Here is a 22,585-nt window from a genome sequence, read left to right on the forward strand (position 1 = left end):
AGCACCACATTGGAACTAAACATGTCATTACAATGTAGAAGGTTTCAGTCCCAAAGAGACTGTGGTAAGCCTGTGCACAGGCTTAGGAAAAGAGGGATTCAATTCCTAGCACCCGGAGTGTATTTTAGTCCTTTTTAATGTAGCGGGTTTCTGCACTGAGAGTGAGATAACATTCCCTGCTTAGCTCTAAAAATAGCATTTTTAAGCCACTTCAGTTTTAATGGTGGTGGGGCCTGAAAGAGAATTTGTATGACAAGGAACAGGGACGATGGCAAATCTTCGATAACGACATCACTTAACCTCCTTGACTTGAAAATGAGAAACCAGGCTACCAGTTTATGCACCTTCCGGTGCAGTTGCATATACACTTAACAAAAATATAAATGCAACATGTAAAGTGTTGGCCCCATGTTTCATGTGCTGAAATAAAAGAGCCTAGAAATGCTCCATATGCACAAAAAGATTATTTCTCTCAAATGTTGTGCACAAATGTGTTCCCTGAGACTGAAAATCTCTCCTTTGACAAAATAATCCATCCACCTAACAGGTGGGACATATCAAAATGCTGATTAAACAGCATGATCATTACAAACGTCCACCTTGTGCTGAGGACAATAAAAGGACACTAAAATGTGCAGTTTTGTTACACAACACAATGCCACAGATGTCTCTAGTTTTGAGGGAGCGTGCAATTGGCATGCTGACTGCAGGAATGTCCACCAGAGCTGTTCCCAGACCATGTGTATGGTGTTGTGTGAGTGAGCGGTTTGCTGAGGTCAACGTTGTGAACAGAGTGCCCCATGATAGCGTGGGGTTATTGTATGGGTAGGCATAAGCTATGGAAAACGAACACAATTGTATTTTATCAATGGCAATTTGAATGCACCGTGACGAGATCCTGTCTGGCATTGTCGTGCCATTCATCTGCCGCCATCACCTCATGTTTCAGCATGATAATGCAGGGCCCCCTATCTTCAAGGATCTGTACACAATTCCTGGAAGCTGAATATGTCCCAGTTGTTCCATGGTCATAATAGTTATCAGAAGTCACCCATTGAGCACGTTTGGGATGCTCTGGATCAATGGGTACGACAGCGTGTTCTAGTTTCCGCCAATATCTAGCAACTTCTCACTTCGTCATGCTGAAAGACCCAGCCACGTTTCATCTTCAATGCCCTTGCTGATGGTAGGCTTTGTTACTTTGGTCCCAGCTCTCTGCAGGTCATTCACTAGGTCCCCCCGTGTGGTTCTGCGTATAAAGGGCAGAGCGGGTCAGTTAGATACATACAGGACCTGAGTTGGTTCAGAGTTTGTTTTGATATTTCAACCTGCATGTCCTGATCCCGTCTGGTGTGGGTGGACAAAATCAACTTGTACACGTGGATTCGTGCGTGCATGTGGTCTGTTCAGCATGTTACACCGTACCCAAACCGGCTGTGCGAGATGGGAGAGGCAGGACTTGCACCTCGTACAGCGTCACAAATAGAACTGACTTCTATTTTATCACTTGCAAAGCAGACGCTCCTTGGCGCGCGCGAGCAGTGTGGGTGCAATGATTTAATAACGTGTACATTTATTTTGCCACGAGCGGCATGGTCAGCAATGAGGCTACATGAGATTGATCCTTTGTAGGATGACTTTGCCTACACATTTCCAACTATAATCCTTGTAAATTTGATAAGATTCATAATGTGTGTATATATATATATCAATGTACGTTTTTAAGCTATTTGCTATGTTGATAATAAACATTGTATTTAGTTGTTGACACGGCTTTGAACAATTCAATGGACAAAAATGATTCACCCCAGATGGGACTCGAACCCACAATCCCTGGCTTAGGAGGCCAGTGCCTTATCCATTAGGCCACTGGGGCTAGTTGTGAAATGGGCGGGGTTAGGCCTTTATCAAATTAATATTCGTGATAACCACGGGAAATGTAGTAACAATGATGGGAACGACTTTTTGTATCGGATGATAAATCTGTTAAATCGAGTAATGAATGATACACAGCAAACTATTTATCGAGGAAAATAGTTAGATCGAAGCTTTCTGTAAACAACCACAAAGTGACGCTATCACCATGGTGATACATTCACATTGACAGACTATTCCACTTAAACTCAACAGCAGGGGTATTGATCAAGTTTTTACATTATTACAAGGATCAAACCGAGACTTTGTCATATTATATAGAATCGAATTGTATGTAGTTAAAGTAAACAATCATAACATTGTAACATTATTTGATATCATCCAACTCAAATGCTGTGCTGCCATTTGTAGATGTTTCCATTATTACCCGGTTGGGGCAAAATGGATCTTGCGCAGTAACCTGCATGTGTGTAAAAAGCAGGTAAAAATAACCTAGCTGGGCGAAAAAGAGAAGGGAAGCCTCTGCTAACCAATGATAAGGAATAAGGTAAATATTAGCGCGGTACAGTAGCAGATTAAAATAGCTACTTCATCAAAACAGCAAAGATAGTGGTGTAACGTTAGCTGTTGGTAGCCTTGGCTAGATGGCAATGCTAATAGTCCTAGCTATCGCGTTGCGTAGCTAGTTAACGCTACTTGATTATTTCTAAAGCTGCAAAGTAAAAAGTTATGAATCCAACATTAAACTTCCACAAACTATGTTTGTCTCACTTCAGAGCTATCTATAACGCCGCTGATTAAGAAGATGCCGTTTTTTGGAAACACCTTCAGTCCAAAGAAAACCCCTCCTCGCAAATCTGTTTCTCTCTCCAATCTGCACACGGTGAGTTGATCAAATTCCCCTGTAATCCGCAAACACATCCTTGTGTACCAGAGCAGGGTTTCACACACTTGGTCCTGGGCTAGGGCCACCCCTGGGTGCACGTTTAGTTTTTTGCCATAGCTTTATACAGCTGATTCAAATCATCAAAGCTGGATGATACATTGGTTATTTGAATCAACTATGGGGGGAGGGTCTGAGTTTAGGAAACCCTGCTATAGAGTATTACACCACAGTATGTGTCATAATACCCATAACCTAGCGATCAAATACGGAAATGGTTCCAATCGTTTTTCCACCATTCAGTTTTCCCATAGGACATTTTTTGAAACATTTAAAATAAGGACAAAGTGACTTAACAATATATTCGGCTGTATTTACCCCCTCAAATCTGAGAGTAAATGGACTTGAATATAAAAGTAACTTTGTCCGAGAAAGATTGACAAGGTTATCAAAACCTCATGCTAGGGTAAGCCTACATGAGAAACAGCCCTTATTTTAAGTGTTTCTAAAATCCCCTATGGGAAAAATGAAAGGTGCAAAAACGATTGGATCCATTTCCCTGTTTGATCGATAGACAATCGATAGATTGTATAAGTATTATGACACCTCCACTGTGGAGCTCTATGTGCATCTGTTGTTGGTTATCTGAAGTTAGTCTGTGTAATCACCCCTTTGTTGGGTCATTTGTTGGATCTAGTTGGATCGGTCTACGAGGGAAATAGAGTTGGGCCTTGAATATGGAGCCCCTGTAATGAACATCGGGGGGCAGAGCTTGAAATTTGAAGAGGGACAATGGATTGCAGGTAACTGATCTTCACTTAAATGCAGTAGAAAACTGCACTGCTACTGTAAGAAGTCTGATCTATCTGATCCCCACTGATCCTTTTTGTTTTTCTTCATGTGTTTTGTTTCTTGCACCCAGAGTCTGGAGGGAATGCATCAGGGAAGGAGGTGCAGAGACTAAAAAAGAGGAACTTACAGCTTGAAGAGGAGAACAACCTACTGAGGCTGAAGATTGACCTCCTGTTGGACATGGTGAGTTATCATCAGCCATACAGTTGCAGGTTGAATAAGGGACTCCTTTTTTTAAATCCTCAGTCACTATTCACGTCATAAACAAGTACAACAGACACGTTGGGGGTTAACAACTGCCCTTTACTGTCTGCACCCATACACCATAGCCCAGATTTACTTAGTTATTACTTTTTTAAAAACCTAATTGGTAGTAGTTACAGTCTTGTCTCATCGCTGCTACTCCCGTACGGACTTAGGAGAGGTGAAGGTCGAGAGCCATGCGTCCTCCGAAACACAACCCAACCTATCCGCACTGCTTCTTGACTCGTTTTCCAAGATGGCATAGCAGTTCAGACGTCTTTTGTCCTCGTCTTTTGTCGTGTCCCGTATATATATTTACAACTTTTTTTCACATACATTTTATTTTTATTTTCCATCAACTCATCTTCAAAACACTCTCCTGCAACCCGCCTCACCAATTTATATTTATAAAAAAGTATTATTTACCTCAAATCTGTAATCCTCCAAGAAGCTAGCCAGAAACTAGCCAGGAGCTAGCCCAGAAGCTAGTTCAGAAGCTAGTTAGCTTCTTTACTGGCAAATCGTTAGTATTCAGCTAACCACGGTTTGTGGTCATCAGCTATCCTTTAGCTCGAAAATCTATCGCCAGTTTTGTACGGCGCAGCACGGCTCGGAACGGAACATACCGGACCAATTTTTCTCTCCATGTCCCTGGATTTCAACTGCTCTCTGGACATTCATACCTGGATCTCACAGCTAGCTAGCTGCTATCCGTGTGACTATCGGCTTTCGTCGATTCCGGAGCAAACATAAATTATTCCGGAGCTAGCCAGCTCCGTCAATCACTCCTGGGCTGCAGTCACCTATCCGGACCCGTTTTACTGCCTACGCGGAACCCCACCGGGCCTTCACAACTGGACTGCCGACGTTATCTACCCGAAGGAGTTATCCGGCTGGCTCCTCCGTCGCGACGTTACCTGAATGCCCATCTGCGGCCTGCTAACCGTTAGCTGTCTTACCGGCTGCTATCTGAATAGACAATCGGACAATTTATTTATTTTTATTATGTTTTCTTCTTGGGCCTCTATAACTATATCTATTGTTTTTATTTTTGTTGTTGTTGTCTGATTTGGATTAATCCACTCTATCACACGGAACCCCACTTAATCTACTGACGGAACGCAAGAGGTGGCTAATAACAGACCTCCATCCTATGCTAGCTTGCTACCGATGGCCTGGCTAGCTGTCTAAATCACCGTGACCCCCAACCAACCTCTCCACTCACTGGACCCTTTTGATCACTCGACTAAGCATGCCTCTCCTTAATGTCAATATGTCTTGTCCATTGCTGTTCTGGTTAGTGTTTATTGGCTTATTTCACTGTAGAGCCTCTAGTCCTGCTCACTATACCTTATCCAACCTATTAGTTCCACCACCCACACATGCAATGACATCTCCTGGTTTCAATGATGTTTCTAGAGACAATATCTCTCTCTTCATCACTCAATACCTAGGTTTACCTCCACTGTATTCACATCCTACCATACCTTTGTCTGTACATTATACCTTGATGCTATTTTATCGCCCCCAGAAACCTCCTTTTACTCTCAGTTCTAGACGACCAATTCTTATTGCTTTTAGCCGCACCCTTATTCTACTCCTATGTTCCTCTGGCGATGTGGAGGTTAATCCAGACCCTTCTGTAACCGTAATAGCCTTGGTTTCATGCATGTTAACATTAGAAGCCTCCTCCCTAAGTTTGTTCTATTCACTGCTTTAGCACACTCGGCCAAGCCGAATGTTCTAGCTGTGTCTGAATCCTGGCTTAGGAAGACCACCAAAAATTCTGAAATTTTAATTCCAAACTACAACATTTTCAGACAAGATAGAACTGCCAAAGGGGGCGGTGTTGCAATCTACTGCAAAGATAGCCTGCAGAGTTCTGTCCTACTATCCAGGTCTGTACCCAAACAATTTGAACTTCTACTTTTAAAAATCCACCTCTCTAAAAACAAGTCTCTCACCGTTGCCGCCTGCTATAGACCACCCTCTGCCCCCAGCTGTGCTCTGGACACCATATGTGAACTGATTGCCCCCCATCTATCTTCAGAGCTCGTGCTGCTAGGCGACCTAAACTGGAACATTCTTAACACCCCAGCCATCCTACAATCTAAACTTGATGCCCTCAATCTCACACAAATTATCAATGAACCTACCAGGTACCTCCCCAAAGCCTTAAACACGGGCACCTTCATAGATATCATCCTAACCAACTTCCCCTCTAAATACACCTCTGCTGTCTTCAACCAAGATTTCAGCGATCACTGCCTCATTGCCTGCATCCGTAATGGGTCAGCGGTCAAACGACCTCCACTCATCACTGTAAAACGCTCCCTGAAACACTTCAGCGAGCAGGCCTTTCTAATCGACCTGGCCGGGGTATCCTGGAAGGATATTGATCTCATCCCGTCAGTAGAGGATGCCTGGATATTTTTTTAAATGCCTTCCTAACCATCTTAAATAAACATGCCCCATTCAAGAAATTTAGAACCAGGAACAGATATAGCCCTTGGTTCTCCCCAGACCTGACTGCCCTTAACCAACACAAAAACATCCTATGGCGTTCTGCATTAGCATCGAACAGCCCCCGTGATATGCAGCAGTTCAGGGAAGCTAGAAACCATTATACACAGGCAGTTAGAAAAGCCAAGGCTAGCTTTTTCAAGCAGAAATTTGCTTCCTGCAACACTAACTCAAAAAAGTTCTGGGACACTGTAAAGTCCATGGAGAATAAGAACACCTCCTCCCAGCTGCCCACTGCACTGAAGATAGGAAACACTGTCACCACTGATAAATCCACCATCATTGAGAATTTCAATAAGCATTTTTCTACGGCTGGCCATGCTTTCCACCTGGCTACTCCTACCCCGGTCAACAGCACTGCACCCCCAACAGCAACTCGCCCAAGCCTTCCCCATTTCTCCTTCTCCCAAATCCGTTCAGCTGCAAAATCTGGACCCCTACAAATCAGCCGGGCTAGACAATCTGGACCCTTTCTTTCTAAAATTATCTGCCGAAATTGTTGCCACCCCTATTACTAGCCTGTTCAACCTCTCTTTCGTGTCGTCTGAGATTCCCAAAGATTGGAAAGCAGCTGCGGTCATCCCCCTCTTCAAAGGGGGGGGACACTCTTGACCCAAACTGCTACAGACCTATATCTATCCTACCATGCCTTTCTAAGGTCTTCGAAAGCCAAGTCAACAAACAGATTACCGACCATTTCGAATCTCACCATACCTTCTCTGCTATGCAATCTGGTTTCAGAGCTGGTCATGGGTGCACCTCAGCCACGCTCAAGGTCCTAAACGACATCTTAACCGCCATCGATAAGAAACATTACTGTGCAGCCGTATTCATTGATCTGGCCAAGGCTTTCGACTCTGTCAATCACCACATCCTCATCGGCAGACTCGACAGCCTTGGTTTCTCAAATGATTGCCTCGCCTGGTTCACCAACTACTTCTCTGATAGAGTTCAGTGTGTCAAATCGGAGGGTCTGCTGTCCGGACTTCTGGCAGTCTCTATGGGGGTGCCACAGGGTTCAATTCTTGGACCGACTCTCTTCTCTGTATACATCAATGAGGTCGCTCTTGCTGCTGGTGAGTCTCTGATCCACCTCTACGCAGACGACACCATTCTGTATACTTCTGGCCCTTCTTTGGACACCGTGTTAACTTCTTGCGTCGAGCCAACCCGGATCCGGGATCATGACTACAGCCTCAAGACCATTACCATAACGCACCGTTAACTATTCATGAAAATCGCAAATGAAATTAAATCAATATGCTAGCTCTCATGCTTAGCCTTTTGTTAACAACACTGTCATCTCAGATTTTCAAAAATATGCTTCTCTACCATAGCAAAACTAGCATTTAGCGTTAGCATTTAACATTAGCATTTAGCGTTAGCATCACCAGGCAACATTTTCACAAAAACCAGCAAAAACATTTAATAAATCATTTACATTTGAAGAACTTCGGATGTTTTCAATGAGGAGACTCTCAGTTAGATAGCAAATGTTCAGTTTTCCTGAAAGATTATTTGTGCAGGAGAAATCGGTCCGTTTTCTGCGTCATGTTTGGCTACCAAAAAAAAACGAAAATTCAGTTATAAAAACGCCGAACTTTTTCCAAAATAACTCTATAATATCGACTAAACATGGCAAACGTTGTTTAGAATCAATCCTCAAGGTGTTTTTCTACATATCTCTTCAATGATGTATCGTTCCTGGAAGTGTGCTTCTCCCTCTGTATCGCATGGTAAAATGAGTGCTACTGAGAATTGCGCACCAATTTAGACAAAGGACACCAGGCGGACACCTGGCAAATGTAGTCTCTTATGGCCAATCTTCCAATGATATGCCTACAAATACGTCACAATGCTGCAGACATCTTGGACGAACGGCAGAGAGCATAAGCTCGTTCACAGCACATTCACAGCCATATAAGGAGACGATAGTAAAACAGAGCTTCAAAAATTCAGCTCATTTCCTGTTTGATGTTTCATCTTGGTTTCGCCTGTAGCATCAGTTCTGGGGCACTCACAGATAATATCTTTGCAGTTTTGAAAACGTCAGAGTGTTTTCTTTCCAAAGCTGCCAATTATATGCATAGTCGAGCATCTTTTCGTGACAAAATATTGCGCTTAAAACGGGCACGTTTTTTAATCCAATAATGACATAGCGCCCCCATAGGTTGAAGAGGTTAACAACCCTCCAAGCAAGCTTCAATGCCATACAACTCTCCTTCCGTGGCCTCCAATTGCTCTTAAATACAAGTAAAACTAAATGCATGCTCTTCAACCAATCGCTACCTGCACCTACCCGCCTGTCCAACATCACTACTCTGGATGGCTCTGACTTAGAATACGTGGACAACTACAAATACTTAGGTGTCTGGTTAGACTGTAAACTCTCCTTCCAGACCCATATCAAACATCTCCAATCCAAAGTTAAATCTAGAATTGGCTTCCTATTTCGCAACAAAGCATCCTTCACTCATGCTGCCAAACATACCCTTGTAAAACTGACCATCCTACCAATCCTCGACTTTGGCGACGTCATTTACAAAATAGCCTCACCCTACTCAACAAATTGTATGCAGTCTATCACAGTGCAATCCGTTTTCTCACCAAAGCCCCATATATTACCCACCATTGCGACCTGTACGCTCTCGTTGGCTGGCCCTCGCTTCATACTCGTCGCCAAACCCACTGGCTCCATGTCATCTACAAGACCCTGCTAGGTAAAGTCCCCCCTTATCTCAGCTCGCTGGTCACCATAGCATCTCCCACCTGTAGCACACGCTCCAGCAGGTATATCTCTCTAGTCACCCCCAAAACCAATTCTTTCTTTGGCCGCCTCTCCTTCCAGTTCTCTGCTGCCAATGACTGGAACGAACTACAAAAATCTCTGAAACTGGAAACACTTGTCTCCCTCACTAGCTTTAAGCACCAACTGTCAGAGCAGCTCACAGATTACTGCACCTGTACATAGCCCACCTATAATTTAATTTTTATTTCTACTTTGCACATTCTTCCATTGCAAAACTACCATTCCAGTGTTTTACTTGCTATATTGTATTTACTTTGCCACCATGGCCTTTTTTGCCTTTACCTCCCTTCTCACCTCATTTGCTCACATTGTATATAGACTTGTTTATACTGTATTATTGACTGTATGTTTGTTTTACTCCATGTGTAACTCTGTGTCGTTGTATCTGTCGAACTGCTTTGCTTTATCTTGGCCAGGTCGCAATTGTAAATGAGAACTTGTTCTCAACTTGCCTACCTGGTTAAATAAAGGTGAAATAAAACATTTTTAAAAAAGAATGCACATCCAACCCGGAAGCCAGCCACACAAATGTGTCAGAGGAAACACCGTACACCTGGCGACCTGGTCAGCATGCACTGCACCCGGCCCGCCACAGGAGTTGCTAGTGCGCGATAAGACAAGGATATCCCTGCCGGCCAAACCCTCCCTAACCCGGACGACGCTGGGCCAATTGTGCGTCGCCTCCCGATCGCGGCCGACAGAGCCTGGGCTCGAACCAAGAATCCGGTGGCGCAGTGCTAGCTGCGGAGGCCACTTAGTTATTACTTAAACATAGTTGGCTTACATTGTTGTTTTGATTAATGCTTGAACAGTTAACATAGTTGGCTTACATTGTTGTTTTGATTAATGCTTGAACAGTCGCTAAGATTATATTTGTTTGTGATTGTTGCGAAATACCTATTTGGATGCAGCATTCTATGTTAGAATGCGAACACTCATTGAAATCGGCTGTAGCAAAGCTAAAGAGCCATTTTACTGGTTGAAGTGTTTTTTAAGTACACTGAACAAAAATATAAATGCAACATGTAAAGTGTTGGTCCAATGCAGGGCCTAACATTTTGGCGTTGGCGGGTAAGATGTCTATTTCACCAGTCACGATTGGAGGGTGGTCAAATCAAATCACCCTGAGCCCGTCTACTTTGTTGTCCAGGGACTGAACATTGGCAGGTAATATAATCGGAAACGGTGGATGGTGTGCATGCCTCTTGAGTCGGACTAGAAGTCCAGTCCGAATACCTTTTCTCCGCCGGCGACGTCTTGGAGCAGCTAAAGGGATAAGTTCAATTGGGGGGTATGAACAAAGAATCCAATTAGGGAAAGTCTTATTTCTGGTCGGAATGCTGGTGAGTTATCGCCTCTCTGATATCCAAAAGTTCTTTCCAGCCGTATTTAATAACGCAAAAAAACGTTCTGGGCTAATTTATGTAGGTATATATAATTAAAGTCTACTGAAGTGAGACTTTGTTGAAGTGTTGGCTTTTTTGGCTATTTACATTGTTCTGTTCACAAGCTAGGTTGTTTTTCCATGTTAGAGTTTAAACTGTTGGGAAGAGAAGACCATGCTTCTACTAGGTAGATTCAATCTCACCGGCACAAAAATGAAGTCAAGTTAGCACGGTAACCCTTAAAGGGACTGGTGAACATTTTAGTCTCATCTGTGATATTTTGGTTAAGACTCACAAAACATGAAATTAAACAAAATACCACACTACTTCTTACTAGTAATAGATTTGTTTTTAGAAACATTACAAAGCATGCTCATCTTTTTTTTTGTGTGTTTGTGTAATTTTAGCAGAACCAAAATATTTGGGCTGGTAAAAAAAACCTGAGTGGCTGATAGATTTGTTTTTTAATCTACTTGCCACAGTGGCTGGTGGACCAAAAATTACATTTTATTCCCTGGTCCCATGTTTCATGTGCTGAAATAAAATATCCCAGAAATGGTCCATACACACAAAAAGCTTAATTTCTCTCAAATCTGATGCACAAATTTCTTTATATTCGTGTTTGTGAGCATTTCTCCTTTGTCAAGATAATCCATCCACCTGACAGGTGTGATCATTGGTGTGCGAGTGTGTAGAGTCACCCACTCACATGCAAGCTGCTGCTACTCTGTTTATCTTATATCCTGATGCGTAATCATCTTACCCCTATACATATCTACCTCCATCACACCAGCATCCCTGCACATTGTAAATATGGTATTGAAACTGACCCTGTATTTAGTATGCTTGCTTACTTGTGTGTTTCATTATTTATTTATTTATTCTAGTAATACATTGTTATTGATTATTGCATTGTTGGGTTTTGAGTTTGCAAGGAAGGCATTTCACTGTACTTGTGCATGTGATACTGAAACTTAAGACATCTGTGGCATTGTGCTGTGTGACAACTGCACATTTTAGAGTGGCCTTTTATTGTTCCAAGCACAATGTGCATCTGTGTAATGATCACGTTGTTTAATTGGCTTCTTTGACAGTCCATCTACCTGACAGGTGTGGCATATCTTGGCAAAGATTCAGCGCCTCAGTGCAAGTAGGCATAGTGGAGCTCCGTGGCCTGGTATGAATGGACGGCGCCTCTGACGAGTAACCAGCTATATCCTTATTTAGTTTGTGGGCAGTTAGACATTGATGGGGGCACAGTTAAGTAGCTTACAATGCATAGACTTATATTTAAATCATACCTGGCTCGCAAATCTTTAGAAATGGTAGGAGCAATTGTAAATTGGCACTCCACGTGAAAAAGGTTACTGACCCCCTGCTATAAACTACAGTATATGAAGCCACCCTTGTGGCTTCCGGTCTGCATTATTCACCAGGGAAGAGAAACATTTAGTGAATATTGAAGCGTTGTATCAACAAGGCAGCTCAGACAATATTCATTGTAACAGTATCCAACGAGGGGGCGGCTCGCTCAGATTTTTCCACCTGCCAGCTAGTCTGATAGTGCAACTACTGCATAGGCAACACAATATCTGGGTGCTGATTTACATTTATTTTTAAACTGCCATAAATCCACACTACAGCTAAATAACTTAGCAATGTTTAATGATCTTGCCAGCCGGATTGATCTGTAAGAATATCACATTTTAATTTAGAAAGATGGACGACCAAGATTGATGGAGTGAGCGGTGGGTAGGGATTAGGGATGTAGGCTAGCCCAACTAAGAAATCATTAATGATTTTCATTATCACAATTAGGCCTATCATTCTGTCACTGCATGACAATGCACATTTATTATAGCAAAGCAAACTGGCAAGGTTTCTGCTTTCTAAAAGTGAGACGAAAGGCGCACAGGCAGCTGCTTTCAAATCAAATGTTATTTGTCACATACACATTAGTTAGCAGATGTTAATGCGAGTGTAGCGCAATGCTTTTGCTTCTAGTTCCGACAGTACAGTAATATCGAACAAGTAATCTACCAATTCCCCAACAACCACCTAATTAATACACACATCTAAAAGGGTGAATGAGAATATGTACATATAAGTATATGGATGAGCGATGGCCGAGCGGCATAGGCAAGGTGAACTAGATGGTATAAATGCAGTATATACATGTGATATGAGTAATGTAAGTTATGTAAACATTATTAAAGTGCCGTTATTTAGTGGCATTGTATAAAGTGACTAGTGATCTGTTTATTAAAGTGGCCAGTGATTGGGTCTCAAAATAGGCAGCAGCCTCTCTGAGTTAGTGATGGCTGTTTAGCAGTCTGATGGCCTTGAGATAGAAGCTGTTTTTCAATCTCTCGGTCCCAGCTTTGATGCACCTGTACTGACCTCGCCTTCTGGATGGTAGTGGTGTGAACAGTCAGTGGCTTGGGTGGTTGATGTCCTTGATGATCATTTTGGCCTTCCGGTGACATCTGGTGCTGTAGGTGTCATGGAGGGCAGGTAGTTTGCCCCAGGTGATGCATGCAGACCGCACCACCCTCTGGAGAGCCTTGCGGTTGAGGGCGGTGCATTCGCCGTACCAGGCTGTGATACAGCCCGACAGGGTGCTCTCGATTGCGCATCTGTAAAAGTTTGTCAGTGTTTTAGGTGACAAGCCAAATTTGGTCAGCCTCCTGACTGTGTGGGTGGACCATTTTCAGTTTGTCTCTAATGTGTAAGCCTAGGAACTTTAACTTTCCACCTTCTCGACTGCTGTCCCTTCGATGTGGATAAAGGGGTGCTCCCTTCCTGAAGTCCACGATCATCTCCTTTTGTTTTGTTGACGTTGTTTTCCTGACACCACACTCCGAGTGCCCTCACCTCCTCCCTGTAGGAGTTATTGGATTTTTACGAAATATCTTTCAAAGACAGGGTCCTGAAAAAGGGCTGTTTCTTTTTTTTGCTTATTTTTTTGTTGTTGCCTACTTTACATTTTTGGTATTGAGCTAGGGTATGCCATACCCAAATGATGCCTCTAATGAGAACTCCCCCATGTTTTCCTCCACGGTGGCCAAATGGTGAATAGCAACTCCGAGTATAGGCCATTGGAGATCTTCATAGGAGCCTTTAATGTCCAGGTAACAGATAATGGACCATAACAGATATTTATGTAGTTGGTGCTGTATATGAACTAATATTAAGGGGTCAAAATTCGGAAAGTATTTAGACCCCTTGACTTTTTCCACACTTTGTTACATTACAGCCTTACTCTAAAATGGATTAAATAATGTTTTCCCTCATTAGTCTACACACAATACCCCATATTGACTAAGCGAAAACAACAAGTTTTTAGAATGCTTTGCAAATGTATACATTTTTTAAAACATTTAAAGTATTCAGACCCTTTGCTATGAGACTCAATTGAGCTCCGGTGCATCCTGTTTCCATTGATCATCCTTGATGTATATACAACTTGATTGGAGTCCACCTGTGGTAAATTCAATTGATTGGACATGATTTGGAAAGGCACAAACCTGTGTATATATATAAGGTTCCACAGTTGACAGTGCATGTCAGCGCAAAAACCAAGCCATGAGGTTGAAGGAATAGTCCGTATTTGTAATACACGTGCAAAAATTTCTATTAACCTGTTTTCGCGTTCTCATTATGGGGTATTGTGTATAGTGAGGGGAAAATATTTTAAATAATTTTTAGAATGTTGTAATGTAATAAAATGTGGAAAAGTCAAGGGGTCTGAATACTTTTTGAATGCACTGTACATGGTAAGCTGTAAGTGGCGCTTCACTTTTTAGAATGGAAAACTTTTCGACAATATTCACAACATATTGACTAAATTACAATCTTTATGGAATAGAAATCTAATTTCATAAATTACATGTGGAAATATGTATTTGAGTGATGGTTAGCAAGCCAGCAGCAGATGAAACAGAAAATTAATTCTCTCCTCGCTCTCCCTGGTTTTAGCTTCACGTCTAGCTGACTAGGTTTAGGATATTTACTAGCCCATACCAGTGTCAAACTTAGCTGTGTTATCGACATATTGCAGTACACTAACAAAATCTAGCTCACTTATTTTGCAAGCGGAAAACAAATGGCCACAAATTCATTCAGAAATGGAGGAAGAGAATAGCTAGCTATAGCAAACTATTGTTAGCAGCTGCCTCTTCAACAAAAGTAACCGTGACAACATTAATCCTAAAATTTAAATTTAAAAAACTTTCCCAATGAGCACAATCCACCCCTCCAGAGAAGGCATGGCTCTGGGGCATCTCCAAAATGTAATTTCGGATGAACCCACAATCGGCAGGCTTTATAGAAAACTCCCCTATAGCCACAAAATGGCCAAATTATCGCAACGTGCAGCCTCCACAATCACCAACACTACTCTTTCCCATAGTACAATGCAATCTATAGTATGACAGCATCAGCAGTTAGCAACCAACAGCTGGCAGACATGTCTACATTTGTTTTTAGTTTTTATCTTGGCTAAGATGGCACCGACAGAGGGCGCCTCGAGCTCCGATGAAACATTGCAGGAGCTCGAAGCCTAAGACAGCATCCACTTTGAGAAGCAACTTCTTGCTTCAGCACTCCTTCCATTGTTTATAGCGGTGGAAGTTTTCAGGGATGAAATGTGCCCTGCAGAGGGACAAGTAGACGCCCAATTTGCCCGCTACATTATAATAATTGATTAAAGAGTTTAATTTGGTAATGTTTTCTTGGCGTTCTCTAAATTAAAATGATATGTGTTTTTGGCAGTGAGAAATAAGTGCTACACTCCCTTTTAAAATCCTTAAGACTCTATTGATGTACCCGTGCGTCAATCTAATGAACATTATACAAAAATCCCCATCAAAATCTGTCAATTTGCATTGGCTGAGTCTCAATCCAATCCGCGTCCGCCAATGTCGCCCTTCCACAGCTGGGGTGAAAAGTGGCAGAGCTATAGCGGTGTTTGTCTTTTTTGCCATTTATGAATGTGTTATTCAATGTGTTTCTTTGGGCTATAGTAGTAAAGTCCAAATTCAATATTTTATCAAATTTATAAAAATAAAACAAATTACCTTAAAGGGTCCTAAAATTCTAAATCCAATAGCTAAAGGATCCATGGTATGACCATCTGTAAACAACTCCATGTGTTAACTTAGTTAAAAATATAAACAACGGCTTAGAATATTAGAGGTTAAGTAACCGATTTCCTTTCCCTTAAGTTGTCAGAAACCACTGCAGAGTCTCACCTGATGGAGAAGGAACTGGAGGAGGTGAAAAATCACAGCCGAAGGAAGAAGTGATGAATAGAAAACTGAAGACGGGTTTCCCAGTGACACTTGAAAAGGAATTCATTAAGGGGATAGATGAGGGATGGTGATGGATGGCAGTGTTAGTGACCAACTGTGCTGTAAAATAAGACTGTTATACGTTCTATACGTTATATGGATTTTAAATCGTTGAAGGTATGAGAGTTTAAATGTGCCCTATCCTTTTAGAAAAATGAATTTCTTTGATTCATTAATTTTTGTAAGCATTATCGTGTCAGTGCTGAACTATTTTAGAATACTATGATTTATATTCAACGTCCTGTGTGTGTATGGGTTTGGCAGCTGTGTGTATTAGAATATTTGTTCTCATATCCTTTCTACTTTATTAAAAGGTTTTAACTACATTTCATAAAGTTATGTTTTGTTTGCATACATGTCTGTATTAGTATGCAAGTGCCCATACTAATGCAAGCTTAGACCAACGTCTGATGATAAAACTGGCAAGAATATGAGGGGGGCAGAAGAAGCAGAAGGATGCTCTGGATTGTGGAGGTTACAAATTCAACAGGTCTCCATCTTCAAAACTGTATCACTGGATATTTCTACCATCTCTTGGATCCCTGTGGTTTTCTGTCACAGGTCAGGTGAGATTGTTATTACAATGTAACTGCTAGAATGTTGTTACACCAGATGTTGAATGTGAGGAATGTCATTAAAGGTAGGCTATTTAATTATGTAGCTGAAAAACAAGCTGGTTTCAGTGATCTCAGCAGATTTCTCCAGCAGTTTACTTCATTATACATACTGCATCCTATTATTCAGCAACATTTTTTTACTGTAACATTCCTGTAATGTTTTTGCCATGTCTGGCAGACATATCAGTGTGGATGACGGATCACCACCTCAAGCTGAACCTCGGCAAGACGGAGCTGCTCTTCCTCCCGGGGAAGGACTGCCCGTTCCATGATCTCGCCATCACGGTTGACAACTCCATTGTGTCCTCCTCCCAGAGCGCTAAGAACCTTGGCGTGATCCTGGACAACACCCTGTCGTTCTCAACTAACATCAAGGCGGTGGCCCGTTCCTGTAGGTTCATGCTCTACAACATCCGCAGAGTACGACCCTGCCTCACACAGGAAGCGGCGCAGGTCCTAATCCAGGCACTTGTCATCTCCCGTCTGGATTACTGCAACTCGCTGTTGGCTGGGCTCCCTGCCTGTGCCATTAAACCCCTACAACTCATCCAGAACGCCGCAGCCCGTCTGGTGTTCAACCTTCCCAAGTTCTCTCACGTCACCCCGCTCCTCCGCTCTCTCCACTGGCTTCCAGTTGAAGCTCGCATCCGCTACAAGACCATGGTGCTTGCCTACGGAGCTGTGAGGGGAACGGCACCTCAGTACCTCCAGGCTCTGATCAGGCCCTACACCCAAACAAGGGCACTGCGTTCATCCACCTCTGGCCTGCTCGCCTCCCTACCACTGAGGAAGTACAGTTCCCGCTCAGCCCAGTCAAAACTGTTCGCTGCTCTGGCCCCCCAATGGTGGAACAAACTCCCTCACGACGCCAGGACAGCGGAGTCAATCACCACCTTCCGGAGACACCTGAAACCCCACCTCTTTAAGGAATACCTAGGATAGGATGAAGTAATCCCTCTCACCCCCCTTAAAAGATTTAGATGCACTACTGTTCCACTGGATGTCATAAGGTGAATGCACCAATTTGTAAGTCGCTCTGGATAAGAGCGTCTGCTAAATGACTTAAATGTAATGTAAATGTAAATGTTTAACAATGTCAAATCCAATGTTATTTGTCACATGTGCTGAATACAACAGGGTTAGACCTTAGAGTGAAATGCTTACTTACAAGCCCTTAACCAAAAGTGCAGTTTTAAGAAAAATACCCCCCAAAATAAAACAAATTAATTTAAGCGCAGCAGTAAAATAACAATAGCGAGGCTATATTACAGGGGGTACCGATACAAAGTCAATGTGTGGGGGCACTGGTTAGTCGAGGTAATTGAGGTCATTTGTACATGTAGGTAGAGTTATTAAAGTGACTATGCATAGATAATAACAGAGAGCAGTAGTGTAAAAGAGGGTACGGGGGGCAATGCAAATAGTCTGGGTAGCCATTTGATTAGATGTTCAGGAGGCTTATGGCTTGGGGGTAGAAGCTGTTTAGGTTCCAGAGGCTTCTAGACTTGGTGCTCCGGTACCGCTTGCTGTGCGGTAGCAGAGAGAACAGTCTATGACTAGGGTGGGTGGAGTCTTTGACCATTTCGAGGGCCTTCCTCTGACACTGCCTGGTATAGAGGTCCTGGATGGCAGGAAGCTTGGGCCCCAGTGATGTACTGGGCCGTACACACTACCCTCTAGTGGGAGGCCGAGCAGTTGCCATACCAGGTGGTGATGCAGCTATAGAACCTTTTGAGGATCTGAGGACCCATGCAAGAGAAGGTTTTTATACTTTTTCTTAAAGAGGGATAACTGTAGACTCCATTAACTCAAAATGTACTTTTATTGGTGGGGATGCTTGAGATTGTGGTGAAATGGGTCAGTGAATGTGTTAAGATCAGACACCAGCAACTAAGCAGATATTTAATCCAAGACCTAAACAAACAAGCCCATCCATCAAGTAAATAGAGTTACATCATACTTCTGTGTGGCAAGAGACAGTTCTATAGTAACAGGCTGTTATTAACAGCAATCTCAGACACCATAATTACAATTAGAATAATTACATCTGATTAGCTTTCTCAAACAGGCCAAGTCACTGTAAACAAATGCAGTAAATACAATCATAATCCAAAGGTTTAGTCAGTCGTTCATTGAGTAAGCATTGCACCAGTGTGTGGGGGAAAACAAAAACAAAGTGACATTTTCACTGTTTGGTTATGAATTGACCAATTATTACTCAGTGTGAGCCACAGTACCTCCTTCCACAATATACATTCCACATTTGAGACATGGATTGTGTAACATACCCCACTCCTGCCTCCTAACGAGGAACACCCTCTTGATGGACAATGGGAGTCAGTACAACCAAGAGAATGGAGGCTTCATCCCCTGATGATGGCTGGGGGGCAGCATGATGCTGCTCCGCTGTTTCGTTGTTACTGGGTTCTCCTACACCTTCCCCAAAGCCATCAGTGTCTACTTCAAAGAGCTGATGAGGGATTTTTTCGTGGGTAACGGCGACACAGCCTGGATATCCTCCATCATACTGGCCATGCTCTATAGCTCAGGTCTGAAGACGATCAAAGAGATGCTTTAGGGGCCTCTGAGGTTGAATCCTATACGAAAAACAAAGCTGTCCGATGTCAACAAAAAGGACTGCAATTTTGAATGGGAGGGTCAAAATAGAAAATGTGACCATCTTGGACATGTATTTTGTCTGGAGATCTGAATAATTTCAATAACATATACACATGCCTTGTCTGTGAACTGTACTGAACAAAAATATAAACGCAACATTTGCTAATGAAAAAATGACCGCCACAAAAGTTATTATGGCGGTGCTTAGTTAAAGCAACGCACCTATAGACCTGTGTTTATCATTGGCTATTTTTACTTTTCGTACATTGTGCATGTGTTTTCCTGGTGTGAATGGTCTGTTGACAAGTCTGTCAAAATCCCTGTGTAGCGATTGGCGGAATATTGCGTCATTGTACTTTTAACGCCTTCCACTCGTGTTGCTCTCAGGAAGCGGGTAAAAGATAGTCTAGCTGGAAGAGGACTGTGTCGCGAAGGCCTTTTCTTTATAAAATAAACTCTATGTTTAACTGGAAACAGTGAACTTATTTATTTGCGGTCTTAGTCGTTCAAGTTCCTATACCAAATATGCCAAGAGGCGGTGAGTATCCAGCGCCGTTATTTTCGCTAACGTTCCAAGTGTAACTGTTAGCTAAGTTAGCCAGCCAACGTAATATCAACTCAAGAAATATAGCTTGCTAGCTAACTAATTGCTGGATCTGGTCAAATGTATCTTCTACCTGAGTATCAACGTTTCGTGAGAACTGACGTAACGTTAGTTAACTAGCAAGCTAACTAGTTACAGCTGTTAGCTAACTAATTAGCTAGCTAGTTAGCTTGCAAGCTAGGCTACTGTCACTACAGTAGTTGATCGCTAAACTTGGTCTGGCGAACACCATTTGTACCCAGTTGATTTCAGCCAGTTAATTTCATCCCCAGTAGTAATGATATGTAACTAATGAGTTAACATTATGCCACAATATAGTAAGGCAGCGAAGAAGCTCAATCACTTTCTGACATCTGTAACCATCCTGCAGAGTGAACGTCATGTCTGACTCATCTCTGATCTCCTACAACATGCCTTGCTCTCATTTGTCGTTTGTTTTTGTTTTTTTAGGTAAAAAAGGTCACAAGGGCCGGGGAAAGCAGTTCAGCAACCCTGAAGAGATTGATAGACAGATGAAAGCACAGAGAGAGCTGGTGAGTAAAGGACCCATGGCTCTGAGGGGATATCTAGTTTTTGCCCCTTGTGGTTAACATAGTTCTAAACAGATCCCTGTATTATAGACCACATACAAGGTTCCAGCTTTGCAAGTGCAATACCTGGGAAATATATTTTCAACCTGCATTTACTTGCTGATATTTCATAAATTCTTGATTTGGAACCCACCAGTGACTTAAACTCCCGTTTCAAATTGCAGGTGTAACTCCAACGAATAAATATACTGAAATATTTTAAATCCAGATTGAGAAATACCTTTAGAATATACTGTGTGATAAATGCCTTTCGAATATGTGTAGGTCTTTTTTTGGGTGAAGCTGTGTAAAGTGCTCTCATGTTCTTCCACGTGTGGCTGCGTCACTTAGCAAGCTAAGGAACACTACATGAAGCTTCACCTAGGGGGGAAGACAGACCTCTTCTAGTTCCAGCAATGATGTTGGGAAGATAGCGATGTCCTTCAACTAAATTACGAGGGAGCTCTTTACTCTGCAAAAAGTGGATTTAATATTTTTCTCTATTGTGTTTTTTGGCGTTCCACCTGCCCTCGATTGGAGGTATTGTCAAGGATGGTTAAAAATGTGTTTACCTTGCAGTCTATAGCCTGGCTGCTCGACCTCCTGCACCAGTTAATTTAGCTAGTAACATATATCTATATATTCAGAGGTGTGAAATACATTTCAAACAGACATGATGTCTTGAACATGATCTAACCGGTGAATGTGTGATAGGAGGCGAACGGTGGAGTAGAGAAGGAGGAGGAGAAGTCATCAGGATCTGACGACAGCAGCAGTGAAGAGGAGGACGTTGTGAGTGCGGGATCTCCTTTTAATGTCTAGTCTGTCCGCTAAGGAATTAGAAGTGTTGTGGTTTTACTGAAAGGCTTGTCAAGATGCACCTACTCACTTTCAAAGTGTCACCTACCATTTACTTGCCAGCACTACCTCAGTCAGAGCTGCAGTGTTGGCTCTCTGTTCAATGGCTTGATGTTCTGTTACTGCAGAATAAGAAGAAGAGTGGAGTGGAAGGATTGATTGAGATTGAGAATCCCAACCGTATATCCCAGAAAAGTAAGAAGGTGACCGAGCTTGATGTCAACGCACCCAAAGAGCTGTCACGCCGAGAGAGGTGAGGATCTCTCTTTTCCTTCAAGTCTCAGGCCTAATGCCAATGTCTAAAATGAAAGGATTGAAGTCAGTGGATTTAGGAAGAGCCCGTTTTGACTTGTTGGTGAAAGTCTTGGAAGTAGGTGTAGGCAAGGATATGTTATCATTCTAAAGTCTTGAAAGCAGGACCCGGTTTGACCATCTTGCTTTCTGTCTCAGGGAGGAGATAGAGAAGCAGAAAGCTAAGGAACGCTACATGAAGCTTCACCTAGAGGGGAAGACAGACCAGGCACGGGCCGACCTCGCCAGGCTGGCCATCATCAAGAAGCAGAGAGAGGACGCACAAAAGAAGAGGGACGGCCTCAAAAAAGGTGAGGGATAAGGAATCTCTCATACTGTGCTTGTCCTTTGTGCTATACTGTCTGACAGGAACACAGGGCTTAAATGGTTAGTCAGAAAGTAATACAGGCACTGTTTATTCAGACAGACTGTGGTTGCTCCTTTTGAATTCAGTGCCTGACTGTCTTTATCTGACGATTTCCTAGAAAAAGAAGCTGAAGACTCCAAGTCCAAGCGTTAGGCCTGTCTCCCGAGGACTTGGCCTGGAAAACGATCTGGGGAGGATGGAGAGACAAGAAGACTGTAGGAGGGGATCGATATGAGGGTTGTCAGCTCAGGGGTAATATGTGCTTGGGCTCCTGCCCTTCATCTCCGATGAGGGAAGGGTGTGAGCCGGGTGTTATGGAGGAGACGGAAAAGGAGCACTTCAGGTTTGCCTGTTTAGTTCCTCCGTATTCTGTGAGGTCACAGCGGCAGGCATTCTAGTGTCTTCACTCCTCCCCTGTGTTCTAATTCTAAAGCTGCTGGAGATCATTCTTTGATTATATTTTTTGCATTTTAACACTGTTTACTTATGAATGGGAAGTGTTGTGGGAGGATGAGTAGGGGTTTGTATACTTTCATCTGACCTGTTATTAAGGTGAATCAGGTGGTGGTGGTTGGGACAGAGGAACATGTTATACAGGAAATCTTTATGTATTCTTTATTATGTTCTGTTTCATCTATACCAGTTGTCTTCATTCACAACCTGACAGTTCAAAGTCATTTGCCTCCAAAGGAAAGATGTGGGAAAGAAGAGGTCCCATAGGCAGAAGTCTCAGACAAAA

The 22,585-nt window shown here is 42.7% G+C and overlaps 2 protein-coding genes and 1 non-coding gene across 3 annotated transcripts; 2 read left to right on the plus strand and 1 right to left on the minus strand.

Annotated features, from left to right (window-relative positions):
- Positions 1-1,803: 1,803 nt before the first annotated feature.
- trnar-ccu (transfer RNA arginine (anticodon CCU)) lies at positions 1,804-1,876 on the minus strand. The gene has a single exon. It is a non-coding gene; the product is annotated as a tRNA-Arg (tRNA).
- A 432-nt stretch (positions 1,877-2,308) lies between these two features.
- Positions 2,309-16,247, plus strand: cby1 (chibby 1, beta catenin antagonist). Its single transcript, XM_029685008.2, has 5 exons — positions 2,309-2,422; positions 2,652-2,758; positions 3,456-3,561; positions 3,681-3,793; positions 15,796-16,247. The coding sequence occupies exons 2-5, from the start codon at positions 2,681-2,683 to the stop codon at positions 15,874-15,876; spliced, it is 378 nt and encodes a 125-aa protein (XP_029540868.1). The 5' UTR covers positions 2,309-2,422; positions 2,652-2,680; the 3' UTR covers positions 15,877-16,247.
- A 3,349-nt stretch (positions 16,248-19,596) lies between these two features.
- Positions 19,597-22,390, plus strand: LOC115144182 (28 kDa heat- and acid-stable phosphoprotein-like). Its single transcript, XM_029685009.2, has 6 exons — positions 19,597-19,695; positions 20,212-20,294; positions 21,045-21,122; positions 21,317-21,441; positions 21,639-21,790; positions 21,965-22,390. Exons 1-6 carry the CDS (start codon positions 19,683-19,685, stop codon positions 21,997-21,999), a joined length of 486 nt encoding a protein of 161 aa, XP_029540869.1. The 5' UTR covers positions 19,597-19,682; the 3' UTR covers positions 22,000-22,390.
- Positions 22,391-22,585: the final 195 nt, after the last annotated feature.

This window comes from Oncorhynchus nerka, linkage group LG16, assembly GCF_034236695.1.
Source record: "Oncorhynchus nerka isolate Pitt River linkage group LG16, Oner_Uvic_2.0, whole genome shotgun sequence".
In the NCBI taxonomy this organism is placed as follows: Eukaryota; Metazoa; Chordata; class Actinopteri; order Salmoniformes; family Salmonidae; genus Oncorhynchus; species Oncorhynchus nerka.

What these genes read in the sequence shown, in the direction of transcription:
- cby1 (XM_029685008.2), top strand. Translation starts at nt 2,681, where the DNA reads ATGCCGTTTTTTGGAAACACCTTCAGTCCAAAGAAAACCCCTCCTCGC. An exon ending in CTCTCTCCAATCTGCACACG is followed by an intron (nt 2,759 to 3,455) that starts GTGAGTTGATCA and finishes TGTTGGATCTAG; the next exon opens with TTGGATCGGTCTACGAGGGA. An exon ending in AGAGGGACAATGGATTGCAG is followed by an intron (nt 3,562 to 3,680) that starts GTAACTGATCTT and finishes TCTTGCACCCAG; the next exon opens with AGTCTGGAGGGAATGCATCA.
- LOC115144182 (XM_029685009.2), top strand. An exon ending in GCAGTGAAGAGGAGGACGTT is followed by an intron (nt 21,123 to 21,316) that starts GTGAGTGCGGGA and finishes CTGTTACTGCAG; the next exon opens with AATAAGAAGAAGAGTGGAGT. An exon ending in GAGGGACGGCCTCAAAAAAG is followed by an intron (nt 21,791 to 21,964) that starts GTGAGGGATAAG and finishes ACGATTTCCTAG; the next exon opens with AAAAAGAAGCTGAAGACTCC.